Below are 21,178 nucleotides of genomic sequence, written 5' to 3'. Positions count from 1 at the left end.
TAGGTACTGGGGATCGAACTCACAACTCCCTGCTTGCAAGGCAAGCGCTTATGCCGCTGAGCTAAATCCCCAGCCCCCCACCCTCTCTTTTTTTTTTTTGTCTTTTTTCTTTTTTTATCGGTACCGGGGATCGAACTCACGACTGCCTGCTTGGAAGGCAGGCGCTTATGCCGCTGAGCTAAACCCCCAGCTCCTAGTCCAACAGTTTGATTCATGTAATTGCTGGATCAAATAACATGAATTCATATACACAGACTCATCCCCCGAGCTCTGTCCACTGAAAAGTCCCAACCTAGTCACAATGACCATCCCAAGGGCCTGCCCGGGCTCTGATTTTAAATAGCATTTTCTACTAGAGTTCTAAAGAAATGGCTGATTCTGTATCTGAGATAGAACATGGACAAGATGGGCTTTAAATATCTTATTCCACCTGACAGCAAAAGAGCTCAGACCACTCTGGTCACCCCACAGGGCTCAGGAGCCGAGAAGCACTCAGCAGAAAGTAGGAGCCTCTGAGTTGTAAAGAGGTTAGTATTCAAACTTAAATGCATAGTATTTTATGTGCTGGTGATTAAACCTGGGTCCCCTTAAGTATAATTATGTACACTACCACTGAGCTACAGTCCCACCTCAATAATAATAAGAAGAGAGAAAGAAATAAAAAGCATGGGTCCAAAAACCAATCTACTATCTTGAAAACTGGTAAAGAGAAAAAACTCCAATAATTTTTTATTCTGCTTGTCACAAAAACCCGGTATTTGGCACATATTTGGTGCTCCCAGTGAAAGAACACAACTTGCCAAATGGCTCAAAACCTCGTAATGATGCCTTGAACACTGCTGTGACTGTGAAGGAAACAGGACAGAACTGCTGTGGGAGAGAAATGAAACCTGCAGTTCAGAGGGAAACTACACGGGACAGAAGGGATTGCATGTAACTGGTGATTACACCCTGGTGGGGGGAGGGCAGTGTGACAGACAGAGCTAAGGAGGGGCTCTCAGGACACTTGGCCACATTCATTTATTAACCTGGTTAGTGGTGGCAAGACTGTTCACCTGATGACTGACTCAGGTGAAATGCCTGTTTTGGCTAGTTTTCTGTACTGTGCTTTATTTCACAGACACAAAGTTGCACCTGTGTGTAAACAAGGGTAGGGGGCGGGATAAAAATTACCCTCATTTATTGCACTCTTCATTAGAGGTCCTCCTTTCAGAGCCTCCTCTGTGTTGGAACGGAAGAGGGTTCTAGGGCTTTGAGCTGGGGAGCAATCATCCGGCAAGGGAGTGCTGCACTGAGTCATGTCCCGGAAAATCATCTCCTTCTCTTCCAGTAGGAGGAGGATCTGCTGGTCCTTTTGTTGCAGTTGCTCTGCAAGACAGATGGAGAAGACCAATATGGTTTGTTTAGCATTACAACAGCGTTAAGGCATGAGCGCCACCTTGTGGTAATTTACAGAAAGGACCTAGGTAGAAAATGACTCCCTGGCCTTTCAAGTTTCTGCTCTGTAACTTCCACTTAGAAAGCCGCCTCGGGTCTCCTGGCAAATACTGGCATATTTATCCTTAAGTACGCTCTCTGCCTTCACTTCCCTGCCCCATTTTTATTTCCTTGGCCTGATCCCTACAACTCTACAGCTGCTCTCATCTCAACCTTTGTTTAGTTCCAGATTTTTGTTAACAATGATTATTTCCTCCTTTGAAACTATCTCCTCCATTTGGAGGAAACTTGCTTTCTGCTTTCCTGCTGTGTGGGTCTGCCATCTGCAATGGTGGGGACACATCTGGGCTGCGTTCTGTGTGGCTTTGCACACCTCTGATACTTTCCTGTGGGGATTCCAGTCATTCCCCTGGGTTCAGGAACCACCTATGTGATGATAATTCACAACAAGCATCTCAAACCCTACCTTTTCTGATGACCAGCTTCTACCCTCAAGTGGCCGTCTTTGCCAGGACACCTTCTTCTCACAGTGTCACAACCCAACCTGTGCACAGGCCTTGCTGCCCCACCTCCCTCCTGTAGCCTGGGGCCTCTTCCTCCGGCAGCAGCTCTTCACCGTCCAGGTTACCCACAATGGAAACCTGGAGAGAGACTGTTTGCTTGCCCTGTGCCATCGCACCACTGGCCAAGCCTTAGTGACTTGATTTCTTGTATCCTTCTCTCCAGCTTATTTCTCACCTACCCTATAATTTCCAGCTGTTCTTGCACTCCTTTAAGCAACTCTCCCAATGGGCTTTACACATGTTTAAAAAAAAAATCTAAAATCATCCCTGTATTTCAAGACCTGCTGCCTTCCCAGGTTAAGCCCCCGTCACTTAGTCCTGACCTTCCAGAGACATGAAACCTGTCGTTCTTGGGCAGGCTAATTTAGTCCTTTTCATTTTTGTACATGACCCTTAATGGCCAAGACAACTCTTTTTCTTGAGAGGTAATCAGGTGACAGCATCTCTGTGGGTCTCACTAGAGGCAGGATAAATAGAATCTCCACACTTCACAGGTGTGTATGGTTCCATGAATCACCATGTAGTCTCCCCTGCTGAAATGTGAGCTTCCTAAGGGATCTTCTTAAATCTTTGCATCCTAGCAGTACACTAAGCCAGGTGCTTTTAACAAATGTTACTAGAAGGAAGATTTTATCTTGGCACCCTATTCATCCTTCAATACATTAGATATAAATCTAGCTACAGTCGAAACCTGTCCATCTGTTTTCTACCCCCTCAGATGAAGCAGAACACTACCACTCTGAATAGCTTGAAGGAATAACTTAACTTTCTGAAGGCTAACACTATCAGCCTGATTTCTACTCAAAGCACAGATTTTACTTTAGAGCACTCAATTAAGTCACTAGCAAAGCAGAAGAATGCCAGGCCCTGCTATTTGTAAGACGGAGATTAGGGTTCTGGCTCAGTCACTAGTTGCATTTTGGATTGTTGGCTTTGAGGTCCACTACTGTTTCACCTGCACAACAAAGATTAGAATACCTGCCTTGCAGTAACCTTAACAAGACCATCTGCAACACCAGGTCTCTGATGCATGGTGACTGAACACAACCAGGAAATACTTTTCTTCCCAAGCCACCTTATAACTCAACTGTGAATGTTATGGATAACTGAGAAAGCCAGGGACAGATAGGAGAATTAAAACAGACTAACGAGAAAAGTCTTTTCCTCAAATATCTTCTTCTGGTTGTTTATTTAATCTTAAGCGTGTCTATAGAATCTGAGAAATTCTCTGCGACAAAGTACAATGAACACCAGCAGGGTCTAAGAACAATGATATTGAAGCAAGACAATAAATGTTCCTTGACCTAGCACTGAATCATTTTTACTCCACTCTATGCCAGGACTCTGGTGTAAGCTGTTTGTCTCCTTGCTGTGGAGGCTGCTGAGACAGCCCTAGAACTGAATACAGCACCCCTGGGCACCATTAGCCACCTTCTGCAGCTGCAGAGATTCCACAGACAAGGGCCTCACACTCCTGCCAACAGTTTACCTTTTAGCTCCCGGGTTTTGGTGTCCAACATCTTTTTTTCTTCCTCATTCTCACTGGGAATTCCCTCATCTTCATCTCTGTTCCTAAGCAACCAACACAAAACAAGATGAAGCAACACATTTCTAAGATGTCAACGAGTGGTTACTGTCTGGTCTATTATGGGACACAAAGGTATCAGGAGAGCCGGGTGGGTAGATCCTGGTGACTCACTCACAGGGTGTTGATTGTATCCTGAATAATCTGAATCCAGCTGTTCCGCTCTTCTTTGGAGCTGGCATGTACCTCCACCATCTCTGGGTCTTTCACTCCCATACTGATTAAGAAAAGACCTTTCTCCTCATGTGCCACTTCTCTTACAATCAATTTCTTTAAAGAGATCACTGTTGATTTTTGGTCCTGGAAAAATGGGAGAGGACACATATTAGAAATGTATACATTGTTTTAACGTTTAAGGATATGCTGGGATTTAGCTCAGCAACATAGCGCCTGCCTTGCAGGCGTGTGGTTGTGAGTTCGATCCCCTGTACCTATAAAAACATAAAAATTATAAAAAATATACTGAAATTAACATTTAAGGATAAATTTCACCTAAGGTAAGATGCTGTTTTAAATGCATACAGTTTTAATAAAAATGACAGCTTTAGGATAAAGAGAAATACCTCATTATTTCATTTAAATTTTAACACACTGTAAAAGATTTCCAAAAAAGGAGGTGACAGTTTATGGCCATAAAAGTTTTGATTGTTTTCTAGATGATGAATCTCTCCAAGTTCTCCACAGAAATACCGGGCAGCATTACTATGCATAAGCATCATTTTGAGGGTCAAATGTTTGAAAAATACTTCAGTGACAGATTTGTAATTAAATCAAATAAGCAAATATATCCAAGGTATGCAAAAGGATTATGAGGGAATAGAAAAATAATTTTGGCAGTAAAGAGAAACAAAAGAAAATCATAACGATTTAGAAGAAATTAACTCAGATGACTCTGTGCTAAATAGATTAATTTTCAGAGAATGGGCAAGCCATAACAAGAGTGTTTTCATTCCATACCAACCCAGCTATTAATTACAAACAAGAAAATAACAACTTCGCTTACCAGTGACGCAAAGATGTATTTCTGGTCTTTTTCTTGAAGGAAAACTAAAATGTCAGTGAGCAGAACTGCCTGAACCTCTGGAAAGAGGAAACAGGAAAAAAGAACAGTGACTACTTAATAGTTGATCAGAGTCAGGGTTTTACTGAAGGACATTCAGTGACACAACCCAAATTCTGAGATCACATGCCTTCCTAAAGGCAAGTTTTACAGTTATGTAGAATTAAGATCTGGACAACAGATTTACACAGTCATTTTAAAATGTAGTTCATCAACAAAGGCTTGTCTTAGAAAATCTTAAGTACTCAGTCCTGAGAAAATATATATTATAAGGCAAAATTTTAGGAATAAAACTCTAACCCTAAATTTCAAACCAAACCTCTAACCCTAGATTTCTTCAAGCCCAGCACCATGCCATATGTCTTTAATCCCAGTATGATGGGAGGCTTAGGTAGGAGGATCACAAGTTTGAGCACGGCCTGAGCAATTTAAGGACTTTAAAAGTGTGACTGTTAAACAAAAAGGACTAGAGATATAGCTCAGTGCAAAGGTCTTGGGCTCAAGCTCCAGTACCAAAACACAGACATCAAGAGATGTGAAATAGTAGCCTACAGCAACATAGTCAGTAATTCTTTCTCATCCTGATTACAGTAATAGGGAACAGCAACCAGGAAAGCTACCCAAAGGTGAGGTAAAGAAATACATAAATTTAGTGAAAAGCCTATTTCTTTAATACTGCCAAAAGAGTACAAATGGTCTCTAGACATACCCTTTGGCCTCCTAAGCACAAACAAGTACAGGGCCCATCCTTAGCTTCTACAGGCAGTAGTCCACTCTTCTCCTTCTCTATACCATGGCAACATCCCTCTCTGTCTCTCTATCACAACTAAAACCAAGGGGGATAGGTGTATTTTAGAATCCATTCCTAGAATATGCTAAGACCTAGGTTCCATCCATAGCTGCTCCTCAAAAACAGCAAAACAGAAGAATTTTCTACTGCTCCCTTACGGATAGTTTGACATCTTCAAGCATCTACTGAGAACCAACATGCTGACCCCTATGGAGATCTTCATTCCGGGAAGTGGAACCTATGATTCCTTTGGCTAAAAGGAGGGAACCAATTTACAAGGCCCCTTTTGTTTTCTTCTTCAAACTCTGCCTCAACTGGGATCCCTTTTCCATAAAATTGACTGTAAAGCTATGAAGGAACAGAAGAAAGGTGTCTGATTCCTAGGTAAGTCTAATTTTTCAGCCCATATACAGTAATTTTCCAAGAATTATCATTAGTTTTGACAATTTTTTTTTTTACTTTTAAGTAATTGAGATGTCTGCCAAAAAAAAAATCTAGACAAGAATTTCAACTTTGTTGAATCCTGAAATACATATGATTATTCTCAGTGGATCAGAGCAAAACAATCCCACCCTTCTTAAAGGATGTTCAACACAATAATGGCTGTTCTTGGCATGAGCTCAGTTGGGGGTGAAAATGACAAAACACCAGCTCCTATCTCCACTGGAGGGATCTCAAACCAGAAAGACTGCCATTTGGCTTAACCACAATTCTATTCCAACAGCTGGACTCTTGGTTTTAATTTTGGGAACGCATACACTGTCAGGTAAAGCAAGTAACAAAACAGTGGTTCCAGACAGCAGCAGCTCTGGAAAGTGCGGCTCCCTGTGAGAGGGCAGGTATTTCAGAACTGCCAGTTGTTTCAGAGACCTGAGTTCAAGCCTCTTTATGCTATCACATACAGCTGGTTGGTGGAAGCAAGGGCCATCTCTCGTCTCTGGTATGACCCTACCTTTGTTTCCAAGCCTTCTATTACAGTGCAGGCCGGGTCATGACTTCTGGAATCACTCAACAGCCTCTAGAGATCCTGTCACTTCTACAGGCTCTACATGGCCCTGGCCAGTGTGAGTCCCTTTTCATCTTAAATCCCTGTGGTGAATGCAGCCTCTGTCACACCAACTGTGGGTACTGTCCGTCAGCCCCAGCCTGGAGTGTGTTCCACCACATCTGGCTCAGGAGTCGCTGCAGGCCTGCTACCAACGCTGGCACTGCTCGCTCAGTGCTGCCTGAGAGGCCCGGCCGCCTTCCATGGCGCCTACCTTCCTACTTCACGTTTCCACCTTACTCTTCCCAGGCACTAGGATCACTCTCTCCCTGTCTGCTGGGCACCTTCTTCTTCATCCTTCAAGACCTGTCACTACTGCTGTTCCCATCCCTCTTCTACTCCAGCCCTCATCACCAGCCAGCAACTGCCTCTTTGTAAGTCTCTTCATTCTGATCCCAACATCATTCATGGGGGAATTCAGCTACTGCCTGGGATGTCTGTTCTAAGCACACTGAGACTACACCAAGGATGCTTGGGTACCCTGATAGCATTTAACTGCATCTTTACACTTCAGAGACCAGAGCAGCACATCCCTTCTACCTTTGTCTATGCCAGGGGGGTGTTCTCAGCTAAGGCCAGTGAGAAGAGGGTACATTCAAGGCTGTTGGTGCAGCCAGAGTTCACAGAGGCCTGTATAGTATTCATGGGTGGAACTCAGTGGCAGAGCCTTTGCGTAGCACTTGTAAGGCCCTCAGTATGATCCCCAGCACAACAAAACTAACCCCTCACTTCCTTAATTTACTGTGGCTAAGCATTTGAAAAGTGAAGATTAAAACCAAATGGAAAATTAAAAATCATGGGCTCTCATGCTTTTATCGTTTGAACAATTTTTCATGCCTATATGTTGTAATCTGAGCAACTACTTTGAAGTTAACAATAAGAAATATATGAGCCACTGTTAATCCTCTACTAACTTGTTTTGAAATTCTGTATCACTGTTTCTTGTCTAAAATAAAAGTTAAAAGATGAGTACCATGAAGTGTAATAAGGTAGTTGACGTGCATTAAACTCACCTTTCCCTAAGTCTCAGAAGCCACAGATCCCCTAGCATGTCTGGGAACAAGTGACAGGTTTGAATTTCACAGACTTCTATCAATTGCCACTGATTTCTCTCTCCTGCCAACTGCTCTGCTATGACCATAATCTCACAGTGGCTGCTCAAGTCTCAGGAGTACGATTTTCTTAATAGCTTATAAGTTGGTATTTTTTTTTTGGAGATAGGGTTTTGCTACGCAGTTTAGGCCGACTTTGAACTCATGCTGTGTATGCTGGCCTTGATCTCATGATCCTCCTTGCTTCAGCCTCCTGAATGCTAGCATCATAGACATGTGCCACTAAACCCAGCTTACAAATTGGTATTAAGCTAATCCTCAAAGAAATTTTTTTGCCTGCATCATTTCTTTTTCTTTCTACATCGCAGACTAATCCTTTTTGATAGAACTAAGTGGTTATTTATCCTCAGTGATGTCTGCATGACTCTAGAAGAAAATATGGTGATGAATTTCCAGCAAAAGCACTTGGATTCTTCCTAATCTCCTGAGGCACAACTCCAGACAGAAGTGAGTGAAGCTTTACCTTTTAACCGTCCTGTTGCGCTCTTCAGGAACACACTCCCATCCCGCACCAGCTTCTTCCGCTTCAAATCCTCCTTGGCAAACATCTGGCCACTCTTCATCCTCATGATCGACTTGCTATCTGTCTTCATATAAATCTCATTGAGACGTACCTTCTTCTCATAACTCGCCACTTTGCTGTCCACAGCTCCAATGACGTCCTTCACCAGGCTCAAGGACTGAGCCAGGTCATCCCGTTCCACTTCACTGTCTTGGGAGGGAAGAACAATGCTATTTTTAATGGCTCCTTTCAGACCAGAATGAAATGGGACGGAAGTGTGCCTTCTTGGTCTACCACATTATCATTTTTCCTTTGCAGTTATGCTATCAGAGTAAAACTGGGCTATCTCTCTGGCTGTCATAAATTTAAATGAAATTTAATTCTAAAGAAGCAAATTCTCCATGATCTAGATGACATGCTCCATTCTAAAACAAAAGAAATCATTTTTAGGGAGGAAGATAGTAGAGAGAGGAGCAACATGTTATTTATGTCTGTTTTATTTAATCTTTAATATACCTTGTAATCTTTAAGTGGCTGGAAGAAGAGCCAAGAGAGAGGAAACAGTAACTGATTAAATGAGAAACAGCAGCAGTTCTAGACTTAACAAGAGAACTGGTGAAACTTGTCTGCCAGTCCAGTGATTGGGGAACTCGGGAACTAAGCTGTCCAGGGGACTGAGCAGCGAATGGAATCAGTGAGCACTTCCTTTACATTTTGTAATCAACCACCCAATGTTTGGTGACAACAGTCTCAGTTTTCACTCAAGCAAGCAGTTTTCAAGATAAAACACAAGAGCTATCTCTTTTAGATTGACAGTATATGAAATAGTTCTTCTATATAGCGGTTTCTAGCATTATTGGACACATAGAAGCATATCACTGGCCTAGACTAAGGCTTTTTTTTTTTCTCTGTTCTTGTTTTTGGGTTTTTTTTTTTTGTATTGGGGATTGAATTTATGACCTTGCGCTTGCCAGGCAGGCACACACGCCACTAAGCTAAATTCCTGGCAGGACTAAGTTTGTTTGTTTCTTTACTTCTGAGTCAAGGATTCAGGCTTTAAATTCATTATGCGGGCCTGCCTGGTCTTGTACTCACGATGATCCTCCTGCCTCAACCTCCCAAATCCTGGGGATTACAAGGCGTGCACCACCTTGCCCAGATAAAAGACTAAACTTAAAAGGGAGACTCACCTTTGGTACACTGCAATATTCGTTGGAATAAAACCGGGTACTTGGTGATCCGCTGGGTTACAAGTAATATGCATTCCGGGATTCCAAGCCTCCTTACCACTGAACTGCTCATCTTCTTCTACAAGGTAATAAACAAACTATTAAGAGTAACTGAGGAAGGTGACCCGCTAAAATCCACAGTGATGTACTGCTCCTGACAGTGACAGAGAGTTTCACACCAATACCTTTACAAAGGCCTGAAAACGCTTATCCTTTGTATAAAGGTCTTTGAAGTAGTTTACAGACTGGTTGTGCTGCCCACAAAACTTGCCGTATGTCTTCTTTAAACGTTCTGCACTGTCACCTGAAAACTGCAGAAAAAAGAGAACAAAGGTTATGCTGTAATTCAGTGCTAAACTTGTGTTACTATTTTGTAAAAAGTTTCCATTCTGTTTGTAAAAGTCAAGAGTACTTCTTTGTAAATTCTCCTAAAGGTTAAACTGATGCAGCAGCTTTAGTAAACAGTTTGGCATTTCATCAAAAGACTTTCATAAGACCCAGCAATCCACTCTAGATGTATACCCTAAAACATGTAATAATCAAAAACTTGTAAACCTATGTTCATGGCAGCATTATTCATAATAGTACCCAGATGGAAATAATGTGACTATTAACAAATAAAAGATGTTATCCATGCAATGGAGTATTATTTGGTCATAAAAAGGAATGAAGAATCATTACGTGCCATGAGTTGTGATGAACCTTCAAAGCATTATGCCAAGTAAAAAAACCATTTATAAAGGATCCCATATTGTTTCACAGGGACAAAAAAGTGTATCAGTGGTTGCCCAGGACTTCCTTAGTGTTTGTGGGGTATGTGGATGACTACTAATGAGTATAAGGTTTTAGGGTTGGGTACCAACAAATGAACCCAGGGCCTTTGCACTGAGCTACACCCCTAGCCAATTTTTATTTTTTTGAGACAGGGTCTCACTAAGTTGCTGAGGCAGGGCTCCAACTTGCAATCTTCCTATCTCAGCCACCTACAGTGCAGGGATTATAGCCAAGTATAGGTTTTCCTTTGGGATCATGAAAATGTTTTAAAACTGACTGTGGTGATGACTGCCTAGTTGTGAACAAAACAATCTTACTGTACATTTTAAATGGGTGGGTTGTATGGCATATATGTATTTTTATCTCAATAGAGCTGTTGCATATATTTAAGAAAAAATTTATAGAAGTTATTTACCATCCCCCTAAAGATTACAAAAGGTTTCCGTCTATTTGTTATGAACACAGTAGCAAATAAGGAAGTTCACTAGAAATTTTTCATGTGACCATGAATCGCAGAAATTTGACCTTAGCCAGCAACAGGTTTCATTATCTAGGGATCTGATTATCCAACTTTCTTCAGACAGGCAGTTCTAATAATTCTGCATGGCTCTTAAATTATTCCCAAATGTGTAGAATCTCAAAGGTTCATCTAAAGATATGTTTATGTGGGTGTAAATCAATGAGTTTATAGGTGGAATTTATATGATGCATGCCAAGCACTGATTTCTATATACGGAAAAAATCTCTGTGGAGGCAACACAAATTTATCCTTACCAAAAAACTTGTAGAAGGCTCAGGGCAGCTTTTCCTCTATTCATTTACCAATGGATAAGCTGAGGCAAAGAGACTGTAAGTTATCTGCTCAAATGGTAAAGCAAACTCCCTAAACCGTTCCTTAGCAATGGCACACACAGTAACAGACACTACGAGACCAGCACTGAAGATCATAAGGGATATACACAGATATAAATGATAACTCAAGCCAAAGTTAGACAAGCCCCCTGTGCAGCTCCTGAAGGCAGAAAGAGAGAAATGGAAAACACTGTTAAAGGGAATGTTTGGGGGAAGGAGAGGTTCTCATTTGTAGGTCTCTTTTTCTTAGACCTTATCTTTTACGAATACTTGGTTCAATGGGCATTTGGGAAATGAAAATTACTACACAGAATTTGCACCTATTTCAAAGCCTTTTTACACAGGAGCTCACTGGAAAATGTCAAAGCCATAGTCACATGAGCGGTCCGACCTGTCATTCAGTAGATACTTAGTAAAAACACTTGAAGAGTGAATGAATATAGTATTAAAATGATGAAGTGAGGGATATGGGCTCAAAAATACAAGGAAAGAACAAAACTTCAAATTCTTAAGACAAATGCTCATGCAATTATGCCTCTCTTCTACAGAGAAGCAGGGATTTGTTGGAGAGTAAGATTGAGTCATATGCCTGTGTTATAGCTGTTTCGGTTAAGGTTACACTTGTATCCTTTTTTTTAAAGAATAATATTTTTTTAAAGAAACATTAAAAGGTGTCTATGACAAACATCTAAAATTACTGAAGTAATTTTTAGATGAAATTTGAATGGAATGAAACCATACCATACTCTTGATCAAAATACTCAAGAAATACATGCTTTATGAAATATTTTATAGTTGCTTAATTTTCTATGCTTCAGTTGGTTTTTAAATAAATGGGATCCTTCTGATTTGAGCAACAGGGGAAAGCAGGTATTCTTTAAGTTCTTAAATTATATTGCTTCTGGTGATAGCATAGATTCTGAAGAAGAAAAACTAACTTTCATTGCCTATCTACTGTATGTTAGCAGTTTTACATATACACTCCCTGTAACTTTCTAAAATAGCATACTGTCCTCATTTTATAAAAAAGGAAATTAAGAGTCAGAGAGGTGACATCACTTCTCCAAGTTTATTCAGCTGTGAGCACGTGGCTCCTGAGCTCCAAAGCTTCTTTTCCCATAGCATGTGAGAAAAGCCTGAGATCGCTCCCCTTGCTCACCTGATTTACAAGCACATCCCCTATCCTCTTGACAAGGAAGTTCTTTTCACTTTTATCCACTAGAGATTCCTTCTTCCGCTCCAAGATCCTCTGAAAGAACTGGCTATGAATACTGATCAGCTCATCCAAACAGGGGAACAGCCTGTCCACCGTCTGCTGCTCGAAGAGGAGCTCTGTCATCATTCCCCGGCTATATACATCACTCATGATCTTGAGTGTGCGGATGTGATGGAACTCTGTCTGCATCAACTCTAAAAGGAAGACAGAGATTGAGGGTCCTTCAAAGACCATCTAGTCCAGCTGTAAGGTGTGGGAGCCCCAACAACTTTAAAAATGGGTCAGTGGCTGTTTTTTTCCTAGCACTGTCATCTTTTTCTCTATTTTTCACATAGCTTAACATTCTTTTCTGATGATAGCTATCCTGCATTCTGACAATTTTAAATGATGATTTCCAAAAAGGTCTTCATTAGATTCAACCCCTCTCACGCTTGAATGCACTCTTAGTTCCCGTAACTGAGTTGTGTTCCATCTACTTTCCACTGTAGCTGGGGAACTACATTGCACTTTCATAAGAGATCTTATTTTAGGACTGCTGTACAACTAAGCACTCATGTCCAAAGCCAAATATGCAACAGAACAGGCAACAGGGGAAGAAAGGAGGATACAAACAAGGCCACGTTTCTGTTCCTCCAAGTTTTAAAGGAAAATCTTTAAAATGCCACATACTCAAAAACTCATTTTTTCACAGGCAATCAAATCACCAGCTTAAAAATGCTTAATCGTGGGGCTGGGGATTTAGCAGGCAGTCTTGAGTTCAATCCCTGGTACCGATAAAAACAAAAAAGACCCCCCCCCCCAAAATGCTTAATCATGCAAGTCAAACACAAGCAGAACAAAATAAAGAATCTCACCATAAATTACTTCTTGTTGTTTGACCACATCTTTCTTTTGCTGTTTCAGAAACTTGCTGTCCACCACCCGACTCCAGGACTCTGCTTCCAGCTGTTTGGAATCAATCTCAAAGTCTCCCATCAGCTGTCCTTCATTCATGTCTGTGCCTACTCCTCAAAACATCAGAAAGGTCAGAGTGAGAACCTTGGCACTGTGACTTCTGAAAAGCCAGGCTAGACTTTTCTTTGGATGATAAATTATACTCAGATATTCTGTATTGATACACAGGATGTTCATGGAGAGCATATCCCAGTACTAGAGAAGAATCAATGTCTTATATTCTAGACTGGATAAAAATAGCAAACATGGGGCTGGGGATTTAGCTCAGTGGCATAAGCGCCTGCCTCGCAAGCAGGCAGTCGTGAGTTTGATCCCCAGTACCGGATAAAAAGACAAAAAAAAAAAAAAAAATAGCAAACATGACATGAATCAAACACAATGAAGGCAGGAATCCTACTATCTAGAAAGAATCTGCTATATTTATGTTTCAAGAGAGCAGCTTTGTAATTCTGCCAACATAGCAAGAGCACAATTGTACAAAAGTCTAGGGGAAGAAAAAGCATTTGTAGTAAAGAGTATGCCCAAATTAAAATGAACGACATCTTTCAAAGGACAGTTCACAATTGCTAACTGTGATTATCAACTCATTATATCGCATTTGAAGATTTACAATTTAGAGAATCTTCATAGTAAGGAGGAGGCAGACAGTATTACTCATTTAACACTAGTATTCTGCAATACCACACAGTCTCTACAGAGGCTAGACATGTACGTATAGCCCATAACTTCCTCTTACCCTCATCAGTCAGTGATTCTGTGGACTCGTTGACCTTGCTGATTTTATTTAGTGAGTCTGTTGAGTGAGACAGGAATTTCCAGGTGTTTGACATATTCTCCTCACTGCCAACTCTGAGAACAAAAATTAAGTTTATAGTGCTGTAATATACACTCTGGTAAATATGTTTGTACTCTTAAATGAGTACCTGCAAAACCCTTAAGTGGTAGTGGCAAGTTCTTCTACAACTGAAGACATTTGATATAGGTATACAGAGAAGTTTGGAAATGTTTAACATTACTGCAAATTCAAACATGTTTAATTTTTCATCCTTTTCTAAACAGTGTAAAGCAAAGAAATTTTTTCTTATTACCTAAACATTACACTTTTGCCTTCCTGTCCTCTAAATAACTGACCTTAAACTTATAATAAACTATATTTTTGACTTTCTTAATCCCAGCTCACCAGCTAGCATTATAAACACACAATGAATGTTTATTGTACAACACAAAAGCATCATTTAAAAGTTTGTCTTTTATTTAAGAATCAACTTTTCAAAGTTACAATGCAGATAAACTTTGGTAACGTTGTGACTTTCAGAAATACTAAAAATACAAACAAAACAAAACAGCCTGAAACTATTTTTTTTTAAGGAAGAAACTTTGACCAACATGGGAATTAGGAAATACAGGCTAACAGAAATTTTATACCCTGTACAATTTCCCCTGAAATGTTCTGAGTCCTGCATTTGACATGACTGACCAGGATTCAATGGACAAGGGAGCATCTCACCCAAACCAGTCCGCAACACAGTCAGCCTCATGCTACCCATCTGACAGGCAATGCCTGAATAGCCTGTAGCCACAGCAACTTTTATAGGGGACTATATAACAGGAGCAGAGGGCAAAGGAATAGGAACAGTAATAACGGGCCCATAATTCACCTCTATGAAACTGCCTTAATAGCTGGTGCAAGGCTGGGAAACATTTAAAAAGAAATGAGGCAACCAGGTTGACAGGTACAACAGAAAAGTGTGATACCTGAAAACGTAACTATGTAGCTGCAAACAAAAATTCATACTTTATTAGCTTTTTTCCTATTATTTTGAATTAAGTCATCTTTCTGACCATTTATTTAATTTATGAAGAAAATGTACTATTTCTTTAATGCCACAAAGCTATTTGGTTCACACACTATGTCTTTCTCTTTAATATGACCAGAGATAAAACTGGAACTCAGGATTCTCAAAAACAGGGCTGATCATGTACAAATGGCCAGGGCAACCAGCCTAATAATAGTGTTTAAAGGAGACATCACAAAATGAGAGCCATGACAATATATTCAATTCCCAATTTCCCCTTTCCTGTCAAGGCATCAACCAGTGCACTAACTCATTATTTTACACTGAAAAGAAGCACCTTTTGTCAAATGATGTGATTATTATGCTCCTGTTACCCAGGTGTCAATGTACTAGCTAAACCTCCACTTACCCAGTGATGTTCTGGATAGAGACACTTTTGGAGAGAGAGACACTCTGCTGGGACCGTCTGTTGGCAAACACTGGGGCAGCTATGGTGTCTTCAGCCAGGAGGACTGCAGATCTGGGGCGCTCCTTGGGCTGTGAGGCTATAAAGGCAGAAGAGGACACTGAGCATTACCGATCCGTGCCCTCCTAGTGCTGACATATTTTACAAATGCCAAACAGAAGCAAAATGCTTTAAATCAGACTTGTCTTTGCAGTGTAAGTTGTTACAAAACCTGAGGACAGTTTGCAAGTAACCAGTAAAATTGTAAATGCCTTATTCTCTGATCCATTAATTACAAACATGTTTATTCCATGAGATATACTCGTATGTCTGAAAAATTATTCAATGCAACACTGTTGATAAAAGCAGAAGATTGGAAATGACCCAAATGAGTATTAAGAGACTGACTAGGAAGTTACAGTACATCATATATTAAAATATGACACAGTTTTTAGCAACACTGAGGACACACTTCATGTACTGACACCAAAATGTGCACTGGGAGAAATAAAAACATTAAGGGGGATAACAAAGCATGTAACAGGCTTTTATGCTTAAAAAAGAAAAACATTAATAGTTCACATATTAATATTTGCTTTAATCTGGTAATTCTGAAAAATAAAAAGAAAAAAAGTTTGTGATATGGGATAAAAATTAGGTAAGGGTAAAAAATTATGTTAAAGTATTGCACATTTTAAAATGTAAACTAATAAAAAACCAGTTTGAAAAGATTTCAAGGGTAAAAGGAATCTTAGAGATAAAGACTAATTAACGCTCTTTGAAACTCCATCTGAAATATCTAAAGAAGTAATTAGGTATGAAACTCTCAGCCCTATTTTGTCCAATTGGCTGGGACGTAGGAGCATACATATTTTACAGCTCCTCGAGTGATTTTTCTGATTATTATTAAGAGCATGGATTTTAACCAGTTTCTCTAATTTATGAAGAAAATGTACTATTTCTTTAATGCCACAAAGCTATTTGGTTCACACACTATGTATTTCTCTTTAATATAACCAGAGAAAAAACTGGAGCTCTAAAATGCTAAAGCAGTCATAATGGCACATGGTGAACAAGTCATTTTCCCTTGATCATGAGCTAGTGTCCAGACATGAGCTCCATCATCTGCCTATGCCAGGCATGTCGAGAGCTGAAGACAGCAAGACCGGGATGGCTGTCGTAAATATTTCAGGATGTTTTTGGATAGGTATCAACATAATCATTCATTTCTGATTAAAATTCTATTATAAAAAATAAAATTCTATTATAGACAAAACAATAAAACACTGTACTCAAAATAGGACATTCTCTAATATCTTGCTATAGAGAGTATTGAAACAAAGATTCTACCCCTACAGAGTATTAGAAATACTGGTTTTTTTTTTTTTTTTAATCGGTACTGGGACTTGATCTCATGACCACCTGCTTGCAAGGCAGGTGCTTATACCGCTGAGCTAAATCCCCAGCCCCGAGTATTAGAAATACTGGTGGAAAATAAAATATGCTTCATGTGAAGAGCCTGAAGCATGCCTCAAGTATTTCAAAAGGTGGGTCAGGTCGGATATACGATATAAAGGAGGAAGAGGCAGTATGTCTTCAATTGTGGAGATGTAGACAGGTCAAAAGAAAGAGGATACTCTCAGAAGAACTGTATAAATCAAGCAGAAAAAAAATCACGTTCCTAAAAAAAGGAAAAAAAGAAGAGGAAGCATGAAGATGCGTATAAAGGAAAAGAGAAAGGATGAGAGAAGCAGATCCTAAAAGTTAAACTGAACAAATTGTGTCCAAGAGGCAAGCATAACAGAATGAAAACAAGTTTTTTTTTTTACTTAGTAGTGCCTTTGAGCTTTATCACAATTAACTGTGGTGATGAAGACAGCAAAATCCATTACAGAGTGCCCATCACCAAGTACTGTATAACTTCATTTAAACTTGACTTCTACCCTACGATTCTATTATCAACTCTCTTCTGCAAAGAAGGAAAATGAGGTTACAGTTAATCAGCAGCAGTGCTAGGACTCAAACCTATATAACCTGAGACTATAAGTTACATTTTCAACCACTAACCTGCCTCCATGAAATAAATAAGGAGTAAATATTTGTGTGGATCAGAGAGAATATACATCAAGAATCTTGCACATAACAGGCACTTAAAAGTTATTTTATCTGCTGTGAAAGAAAACAGGTTTCTAAAAAAGGATTGTTAAGGTCTAGATTTGTAGGCTCATGGAATGGGTTGGATCACGGAGAACTGGGTGTCAAACTGGTAAAGTATTTCTTATAGTCATCTACATGTAAAGACCAATAATAACTATACTTAACATGTCTGAGGGGAATTTACATCATGTGGGAATGCAGACTGGGCTGGTTCTTTTGGTGCTATCGGGAAGTACTTACAGAACTACAGCAAAAAGCAGTGATTCTTACACTTAAGAGAGTATCAAGATCACCTAGAGAATCTATGAAACAGATTACGGGGTTCCACCCCTAGGTTTTTGGGGAGGGTCCAGGTAAAGCCTAAGAATCTGCATGTCTAATTGATCCTGGAATTATACTCTGAAAAACACTGCTTTGGTAAATTCTCACACAGACTCCTAGGGAGCCAATGAAGAAGATAAGTATTACTACATTATTATGGTAAGAGTTGGAAGCAATTTAAATGTTTTGTGGGTCAGCAATAATTTAAAATGTGATACATATGCTTATGAAACACAGCATGCAGCAAACAACAGCTTCTAATAGTAACATGTATAACTTCAAAATTATATGTGTTTGTGTGTTTTTTTTTTTGGTACTGGGCTCAAACTCGTCACCTCATGCTTGCCAGGAAGGCACCTCTGCTGCTGAGCTGAATCCCTGGTCCTCAAAATGATATTGATTGAAAAAATAAGAATATATATACATTATGTAACACAATCTAGTTTAAATTCAGTGGAAACAATTAAGAGACACCTTACCCCATCTGCATATGCCTAAAGGCAGGGTACATAAGAAAAAAAGATTAGGGGATGAAGCATGTAAAAAGAAAAATAAATACTAAGCCAAACCACAAGAAAGCCTGCAAGATTGAAGAGAGTTTTATATGAGTGGAGAGTATGATTTACTCAATTTTATATACCACTTGTCTTCAGGGTGAACTGGAGGAATATAACTTCACACATTTAACAAGCAAGATTTTATTTGATTCATACAACTATAAGGTAATAGTCTGCAAAGGGAACCTGCTCACAGGGCTGCAGTGCTGCCTTTGAAGCTAACTCATACACTGTTACAGAGGCCTTTAAAGACAGTTTGGTGGTATAATGCTAAGCTACTAGACAATAAATCTGTAGGACGAAACAACAGCTCCTTAGTACAGAACAGGTGTTCAAACAGTGATGAGGATTAAGAAATGAACGTCACACAACAGAACCAGTCAAAAATGCATTCTGTGAGGTGGGCTGAGTTACTTACGCTTGTTTCTCATGATGACAGGCAATGATGATGTGTCTTGGGCCTGGAAGTTCCCTTTGGGCTGCTAAAGAAACAGAGTGAATACATGAAGACTGTATTGACAAATCATATTCTGCCATGTTTAGAGCAGCCTAGAATAAAAAGAGAATGGTTCAGCCTGCTTTCTGGCTCTTTCCTTGCCCTGGTCAGCAGCATCTCGTGGCCCAGGCAAACGCACTTGCCATCCTCCTCTGGGGTTGCTGAGCATGCAGTGCTGCAGGTACTGTTTCTCCTCCCAGGCTCACTTTTCTCTTTTTCTCTTCCTTAGCTTGGCAGTCTTTTATTTCCAGATGACTTAGGGACTACCTCCTGCATAAAGCCACCACCAGGTCCTTTCCTTTCCTCACCCAGGGGAGTGCCTGGCACTCCTGGAAACCCTGCATATCCCTGAACATCACTTTTGCTTATTTACATCAAGTGCCTGTCCATCTTACACTCAACAGGGGCATCAGAGCCTTTCTCATGTGTTCCTCCAGTGACTAGCAACTGTAAGACATCAAAGTCATTGGCAAAATGACTTTGTCTGACATACATAAAAATACTTCCAAGAAATTACAAACCAGGTTTGGTGGCACATTTCTGTAAAACTCAACACTCTGGGAAGGCTGTGGGAAGAGCACCTCAAGTTGAAGATCAGCCTAGGTAACTTAGGGAGAGCTTGTCTCAGAAATTAAAAATTTAACAAGGTTATGGATTATAGCTTAGTGTAAAGACCCTAAATTCAATCCCCAATGTCATTACAACAATAAAGAAATTACATACTGTAGCATTTTGATTGAAAAAAATCATTAAACAGGTTGCTTCCAATTTAAAAATAATTCCTCATTTAGGTTATGCATTTTTTTGGGTATTTGTACCAGGAACTGAACTCAGGACCTTGCACTTGCCAGGCAGGCACTATATCCCCAGCTCCAGTTATGCATTTACATGGAGGCATTGCTATTATCTGTATCATCACGGTTCTATAGAACACAGTTGATTCACAAGCCAAATAAATTTTATCAGACATGAAATCAAGGAAGTTACTCAAGGAAGTTCAAATGACAGAGGTAGGGAAGTAATGACACAGAATTTGTGTATCTTTTTATGTAAAAGTAAGGACTCAAAATAAGGACTATGAGCATTATCTAGAAACTTATCAAGATATGTAAAAAAGAGGCAGCAGCTGCACAGATCCAGTTTATTACTTTTTGTCATTTATTCTTCCAGTATTTACAGGCATATAAGCCTGACATCATGCTAAATTCTCAGAGTATTAATGGATCTAAGATGCCTGCCTCAGGCTGTAGTGAGTCTGGAGCTTATGTTCTAGTTACCGAATGATACAAATAATAAAAAATAAATTTAATAAAGGCAGATTATATAATATAGACTCTGAGAAGGTGTTACGTACTATAGAAGAAAGAGAAAGGTGGCAGGCTAAGGCAAACTGGAAGTGCTGGGGGATGGGAAACAACAGTGGGACTGGGCTCATGAGGACTTTCAACTTTCCAGGAAAAACTACAAATCCAAACAGATATGAAATATGACTTTTAAATAAATGCAAAACTACTTCATAAGGCAAATACATGAGCACGGGAGGCAAACAAAATATGACTGTAGGCTGAATAAGTCTGAGTTACAAAGTGTGCCTTCCTTATGCTAGTTTAGTACTTCTCAAAGTAAGGACTATCAGCATGACCTAGATGCTTATCAAGATATGTACATTCCTGAGCCCCATTTCAGAATTTTTTGGGAAGCCCTTGAGGTAACACTGATACACAGTCAAGATGGATACTACTGTACTAGATAGATATATCTGGTTACAGATGACTCATAATACACACTGTTTGTGCAGACATAGCTAGAAAGTCTCTCTGGCATGAAACAGAAAGACATTTATGGGTGACAAAATACACAAGCTACAAAAAGGTAAGCCCTCAAGCCCAGTACTTCCCACAGAGCAGGGAATATAACACAGGGCGTCGCCTGTGCTAGGCAATGCTCTACCACTAAGATACATCCATAGCTCCCACACTTTTAAGAGCTCCTGGAAAAGTCAGTGTACATTATTATATAGCATGCTCAGAGCTGGTATCACCATATAATCAACACTTCATATTACTGTATCATGTGATCACAGCTATTTACACATACTTGTGAAGAAAAGTGGAACAGACAGTCTAAATAGAGCAGTCCTGTGCCCATCGGTGTATCACAAGCCCCTGATTTCTATCTGCTGCTCTCATGGTCCCAAATAAGGAAGCCAAGTGTGTGAGCTGCAGAATAGGTTTGTACACATGGTTTTTAAAAAAACAAAAAACACTTTAATAGACACACAGAAAAA

The 21,178-nt window shown here is 39.9% G+C and overlaps 1 protein-coding gene across 11 annotated transcripts in view; it reads right to left on the bottom strand.

The window, feature by feature from the left end:
- Positions 1 to 21,178, bottom strand: part of Akap13 (A-kinase anchoring protein 13) — a 302,450-nt gene that overhangs the window by 11,311 nt on the left and 269,961 nt on the right. For 8 of the 11 annotated variants that reach the window (XM_063249996.1, XM_063250000.1, XM_063249999.1 and 5 more), the window contains 12 exons: positions 18,814 to 18,877; positions 15,325 to 15,460; positions 13,856 to 13,968; positions 13,020 to 13,172; positions 12,109 to 12,359; positions 9,509 to 9,634; positions 9,285 to 9,402; positions 8,056 to 8,304; positions 4,589 to 4,665; positions 3,704 to 3,885; positions 3,490 to 3,572; positions 1,174 to 1,368 (listed from right to left, as the gene is read on the bottom strand). In XM_063249996.1, the coding sequence (XP_063106066.1) occupies positions 1,174 to 1,368; positions 3,490 to 3,572; positions 3,704 to 3,885; positions 4,589 to 4,665; positions 8,056 to 8,304; positions 9,285 to 9,402; positions 9,509 to 9,634; positions 12,109 to 12,359; positions 13,020 to 13,172; positions 13,856 to 13,968; positions 15,325 to 15,460; positions 18,814 to 18,877 (1,747 nt within the window). The remainder of the gene's footprint in view (positions 1 to 1,173; positions 1,369 to 3,489; positions 3,573 to 3,703; positions 3,886 to 4,588; positions 4,666 to 8,055; positions 8,305 to 9,284; positions 9,403 to 9,508; positions 9,635 to 12,108; positions 12,360 to 13,019; positions 13,173 to 13,855; positions 13,969 to 15,324; positions 15,461 to 18,813; positions 18,878 to 21,178) is intronic. The other 3 variants (XM_063249998.1, XM_063250006.1, XM_063249997.1) reach the window with 2 other exon arrangements.

The sequence above is a fragment of the Cavia porcellus genome, unplaced genomic scaffold (genome assembly GCF_034190915.1).
Source record: "Cavia porcellus strain 051 isolate PalLab524CR breed Dunkin Hartley unplaced genomic scaffold, mCavPor4.1 scaffold_6, whole genome shotgun sequence".
Taxonomy (NCBI): Eukaryota; Metazoa; Chordata; class Mammalia; order Rodentia; family Caviidae; genus Cavia; species Cavia porcellus.
The sequence above is the reverse complement of the archived record's forward strand: the minus strand, read 5'-3'. Positions and strand labels throughout refer to the sequence as shown.